The 6,000-nt window shown below is 33.0% G+C and overlaps 1 protein-coding gene across 1 annotated transcript in view; it reads left to right on the forward strand.

Annotated features, from left to right (window-relative positions):
* The window catches only part of LOC126829989 (collagen alpha-1(IV) chain), a 37,224-nt gene extending 31,224 nt beyond the window's left edge, over positions 1–6,000 (forward strand). The window contains exons 35-40 of the mRNA XM_050560193.2: positions 35–163; positions 400–607; positions 1,353–1,465; positions 1,930–2,135; positions 3,323–3,409; positions 4,489–6,000. Coding sequence (XP_050416150.1) covers positions 35–163; positions 400–607; positions 1,353–1,465; positions 1,930–2,135; positions 3,323–3,409; positions 4,489–4,779 — 1,034 coding nt within the window. The 3' untranslated portion in view covers positions 4,780–6,000. The remainder of the gene's footprint in view (positions 1–34; positions 164–399; positions 608–1,352; positions 1,466–1,929; positions 2,136–3,322; positions 3,410–4,488) is intronic.

The raw sequence follows: 6,000 nt of genomic DNA on the forward strand, positions 1-6,000 counted from the left end.
GTTTAATATTATTTGTATGAAACTGTTATTTAAGGTCGACAGGGAGCAACAGGTGATCAAGGTCCATTGGATTTTCAGAATATGACGCCAGGACAGAAAGGAGAGCCTGGACGACCAGGTCTGCCTGGTATACCTGGTGATGACGGAAGAAAAGGACCAAGAGGTGAATGATTGTCTTGACAAAATTGTTTTTAATCACAAATAAACAGATTCTTTTCTGACTAATGATTTCCTCCTGCTCAGTCATTGTGTCTGGTTAAAACTCCCATACATTTATTTTTAGTTATGTAATCAATTTAAAACTTTGTCTTATTCAGTTTAGGCTACTTTATGCAATTGACATCATTTCTTGCTTGCAAATATTCTGTTTTTATTTGGTTATAAAATGTTTTTCTCCAGGTATTGATGGTCTACCTGGAGGATCTGGCCGAAAGGGAGTGAGGGGAATACCTGGTACTCCTGGATTTAAAGGCTATAAGGGTGACGGTGGTCAGCCTGGATTATCTGGACTAGATGGTATGCCAGGTTTACCAGGTCCAGCAGGTTATCCTGGTGAAATGGGAACTATTGGAAGAAGCGGTGTTGGACCAGGAATACTTTTTACGCGGTTAGATATTAATTAATAAATAATACTGAATTCCAGAGTTAATAATACTGATATAACTATTTTGATAAGAGATAAGATATTGTTGAAATAACTAACTAGAGTTAACCCCCTTTAATAACAAAATTTCATGTTTATCAACTGTATGAGAAACACTTTAAGGCTAGGGCCTAGGCCTATATAAACAATTCTGATTCGCAGATACTGCGATGCCATTTAATAAAAATGTTCCTATTTTCTGTATTAAAGGCAAGTAATTGTATTAAATGTTGAATTTTGATAAATCATAATTATCAAGTACATACTGAGAATCATAAATGGCACTGAACATTCATAAAATAACCCATTGCTCTAGGAGGTGGGAGATAGAACTACAACATCTGACTAAGACAAAACTTAGTTGCTGCTTGAAATTGTATTTGTCTTGTTTAGTGTGCAGTAACAAAAATAAATTTTAAACATCAGTTACTAATTATGTAAGTGAATTCCTATGGGCCTAAACCATATGTATGAACACTAATGAGATACATGTAGAACCATGAAATGTTATGTTTGTAAAAAGTCATTTTGCCCAATGATCCTTTAACTGTCAGATTTTTTGGATGGATTGTCTGAGAACCAGGGTATTTTTGGTGTTTAGGCCCTATTTTTAATATTATATAGTCATTTTTAAGTAAGTAGGCCTACATTAATTCATAAATTTCTGAAGAGAATTTTAAAATAAATGTTTGATTTATTATTTTAACAGACACAGCCAGTCTACAAATATACCAGATTGTCCTCAAGGTACAACACAAATATGGACAGGTTACTCTTTGTTATATATACAGGGTAACGGTAGAACACATGGTCAAGATTTAGGTTAGTTTGTAATATATATTAATACACCATACTATTATTAACAAATAGTCTACTTGTATGGGGCCCACCACTGATTGCACTAAAGCTAATTCTTTCAGTAGGCAGACTTTTTTGATTTATGCTAATTTCTCAAATTTCTTTTATCTAATTTTGGTTGATTTGGATATGTCGTATGAAAGGTCATATTGATCTCATTTCTGAAAGAATTAGCTTCAGTGCTATTAGTGGTGGGTCTTTCTGTATTTCCACTACCATAGCCTGACCGGTTAAATTGTTATCTTTCATACACTGTCATTAATAATAGCTGAAAGCAACCATTTAAGTTCTTTACCGTAACTATGAGCATGCCTGTTGGAACTAGCCACAACATACAGTTTCTATAACTTACCAGTAATATACATTAAAACATACATGAATAGGTGATTAAAGGTGAATGTAAAAACAAAATGATGATTTTTTTTCAGGTCAACCAGGAAGCTGTTTGAGAAGATTTAGTACCATGCCATTTATGTTCTGTAATATTAACAATGTATGTAATGTAGCATCACGATCAGACTACAGTTACTGGTTGGCTACCATGGAACCAATGACACCAATGATGGATCCAGTCAGTGGTAGTCAAATTAGTCCTTACATCAGTCGATGTTCTGTTTGTGAAACACCCACACCTGTAAGTTGGATTTTATTTCTCAAATTTTTTATACGCCTACATTTTCATGTGGACGTATATTGTCGTCGCCCCCCTCTGTCCACAAGTTGTTTGTGGACACTCTACAGGAAACGATTCTAACCGATTTTGATGAAATTTGAAATATAGGTTTCAGTTCTTTACGATATTTGCATGTATTGAATCATAACTTTATGGATTATGTCCCCTGATTTCAGTTCTTTTCGATATTTGCAGGTATCGAATCATAACTTTATGGATTATGGCCCCTGATTGTACGAAAAATCACATTATTAGCTTGTGGACAATCTAGAGGTCACAATTTTTATCAGATTTTGATGAAACTTGAAATAAATGTGTATAACCAAACGATCTTGGTTCCTTTTGATATTCGCACATATAGGACCGTATCTTCTTGGATTATGACCCCTGATTGTACGAAAAATCACATATTTAGCTCATGGATCCTCATTATATTCCACCATAATGAAGGTGGAGATCGAATTTCGGGAAAATTGAAACAAAACTGCCCAACAAAATTGCGTACATAATTTTTGTCCGATTTTGATGAAACTTAAAATATATGTTTATATCCCAAAGATCTCGGTCCCTTTCGAATTTTTAGCTTGTTCTCTATCCATCTCTTGGAAAATGTGGGCGTATCTTGCCTGGCAACTGCTGGTTAATTCTTTTTGTCAATGTCAAAACGCTAAAGAAGCCGCATTCTCACTTGCATGACATCGGCTAAATCTATTTGTTAAGGCCAGATCAATTTTCATTGAGGTCGCTGAGATATAAATAAGGTTAGGGCACGTGATTGTTGGTGACATTGTAGGTTAGGGTTAGGGTATGCATTGGGGCTAGATCCAGGGTTAGGGTTAGGGTTGGGATTAGCACTAGCCCTCTTTACATCTCGTGACCTTTGACCAAATTTTTATTGTTCTATTATTGTTGAGGTAGTATAAAAATTGTAGTAATAGCTCCCTTTCCAATAAATAAAGTGATTTTCATGGAAACTTTTTTTAAAGTATATCCTTATTCTCAATAAATTTAATTATTTATTTAAAAACTACCTTCAGGATGAGTAGTATATGTGTTATATATATTCATATAAGAAATGGCTATAGTGTTCATCGAAGATTTAAGTAATATTTACACATGTTAAGGTTTTATGTTTGTATTGGTTGTAGGTTGTAGCTGTACACAGTCAAACTATGATAATTCCTGATTGTCCAGTTGGCTGGACCAGTCTTTGGATTGGTTACAGTTTTGTAGTCGTAAGTATACCCAATTCATCTTTTCTGTCCATATTAATTTACTCAAATGTCTGCAGACAGGCTAACACAAAGTAATGGTATCCAAACTGGACATGGATGTATTGTTGAAATAGTTTGACAAACTTCCACATTGTAAATCAAGATGACCACGTAAAAATCAGTAGGTCAACTGGCAAGTAACAGGGCCTGTGAGAAGGGTCCCAAAGGTATGCCAAGTAATTTTTAAAAAAAAAATACTGTTGGTATGAATTAATTAAAAACATACACAGTTACTTGATCGTAAAGTAGAATAAATTTGAGACTTTTCTGAATGTGGGTACCTAGTGGCGTGGGTAGGATTAGAAACGGATTCTGTCAATCCACTTTTTTTTTGGAAAAATTAGTGAATTAAAAGCTATAAGTCACCTGTCCGGGCCTAAGGCTCTCGTCACCGTCACAGTGTACCAAACTGAATAGTTTACGTGATGAACTTCCTTTTAATATTTTGGCGTCTGATTGTCACAGTTTTTGTTTTGCTTAAAATTTTCTGTCAAAATTGTGTACATCTGATTATTATTGTATCGGTAAAACTAGAACGTAGTACATGTATTTGGTATGTCATATGTTGTGTTAAATCTCAGTTAATGTGTTTTAGCAAAGTAACCTCCAGTTACCCCAGCAAATATCTGCCAAAATGATGCTCATGACCATGTATCTTTCGAAATTTTCGAGTCTGTGGGGACCCAATAGATTTTTAAATCGTGAAAGTTTGTTCTCAGTTTGTCTAGAAAAATCAAAGCTTTAAGCAGTGAATTCTGTATAGCATTATAATAACTGGTGACATTGGTAATATAAAACACAAAATTTTTATGCAATACATTTACTGAATATAATAGTAGCACCATTTCAACAATGATTCTCTTGTATGATAAATGCTTGATAATGACACAGGAGTCATTTTGAAACCTGGCTCATGTAAAATTAAGTAATTGTATCCCATTAAAGTTTTGTGTTAAAAGTTTTGTGTTTTAATTAATAAAAGTAGAATAGCTGATATAAGAATTATATTTATTGAAAAAACCAATCTTTGATTCTTTCAGAATACCGGTGCCGGATCAGGTGGAGCTGGTCAATCACTTGATTCCCCTGGTTCCTGTTTAGAAGATTTCCGTTCTAGACCATTCATTGAGTGTCATGGAAAAGGCACATGTAATCATTATGCCACTAGTTTTACCTTCTGGTTGGCTACATTAGATCGTCGTGAACAATTTGGTGCCCCTGCAGCAGAAACTATAAAAAGTGGAGATTTGAGACGTAGAATAAGCCGTTGTCAAGTGTGTAGATTAGATCGTAGAAGTCGACCAGCAAATTTTAGGTTTAATAACAAATAAATAAACTTGTAGCAGAATTTTTTTTTGTTGTTTAAAAAATCTGTTTTGTCAACATTTGTGATCTCTGTCTCTTGTTTGTTTTGAAATTTGGAAAAAAACGGATAAGATCTATGTGATCCTTCTGTAAATATTCCTAATGTTTATTTTTTCATTGGGAGTCGTCATTTAGTATAAAAGGTCAATATTTTTCTGCTATATATATTATTGTAGATAGTTATGTATGTGCAGTTACTGTCATGGCAACTTGATTTCAATATGGTGCTATATTGTTTATGATGATGTATTTTGTGTACATTTTGACAGAATATACTCTGTTGCAAGAATGTTGTGTTATTGGATATAAGCATTATTACCTATTAAACAAAATCCCCCCCTTTTTGTATTATATATTAGTGTTAGAATATCGATTTCCAGGTAGTTAGAATGTATTAAGTTTACATTTATAATAATCATAAGTACATACATGTAAAAAGACACTGCCATTTATGGTAAGGCTACACCAATATTGTTAAATGTTTTAGGTAAGGGTACACAAGATAAAATGCAAAGAAATGAAAGCTGCCTAGGAAATAATAGTTCATAAATTTTGTATTATGTTAAGATTCAGGACCACCTAAAACATTAACTGGAATTTGTGTAGCCATTACTTTTACTTGTGATACAGCCAGATTATGCCTTAAATTTCTTTACTTACTGTTTTTCTAGAGAGTTCTACCAATAATGTGCCTAAATAACAATCCCTCCATTTAATGTGCTAAATTTTCTGAAGAGGTGATTGATTTTTTGTTATATTTTTGTGTAATTATTATAAATGTTCATGTCGCCTTTAGTGCAATACCAGTAAGTAAACTCTTTTAACATTAGAATTGTAGATACAGAAACAACAACAAATTGTTTTAGTGTGTTTCTTATTTTCATAGAAAAACATTTTACACTATTAGGTTATCAATTTTTTAAACTGAAACCACCATTTTATATGTTATGGATATTGGATTTCTTAAAATTACAAAGCATAATATATTTTAAGGCAAATTGATTGTACATTAGCTAAATATTAATTAGAATGAATTTAGCTGTCCATGCACTTGTTTTAAGATAAACCTTGATTTTCTTTATTTTTTATTCTATAGCAAGACTGTACCATTCAGTATTGGCTGAGCTCAAACTTTGTTTTGATAAATTTGTAATTATTGTGCTATTAAAGATCATGTCACAATTTTA

The sequence above is a fragment of the Patella vulgata genome, chromosome 1 (assembly GCF_932274485.2).
Source record: "Patella vulgata chromosome 1, xgPatVulg1.2, whole genome shotgun sequence".
In the NCBI taxonomy this organism is placed as follows: domain Eukaryota; kingdom Metazoa; phylum Mollusca; class Gastropoda; family Patellidae; genus Patella; species Patella vulgata.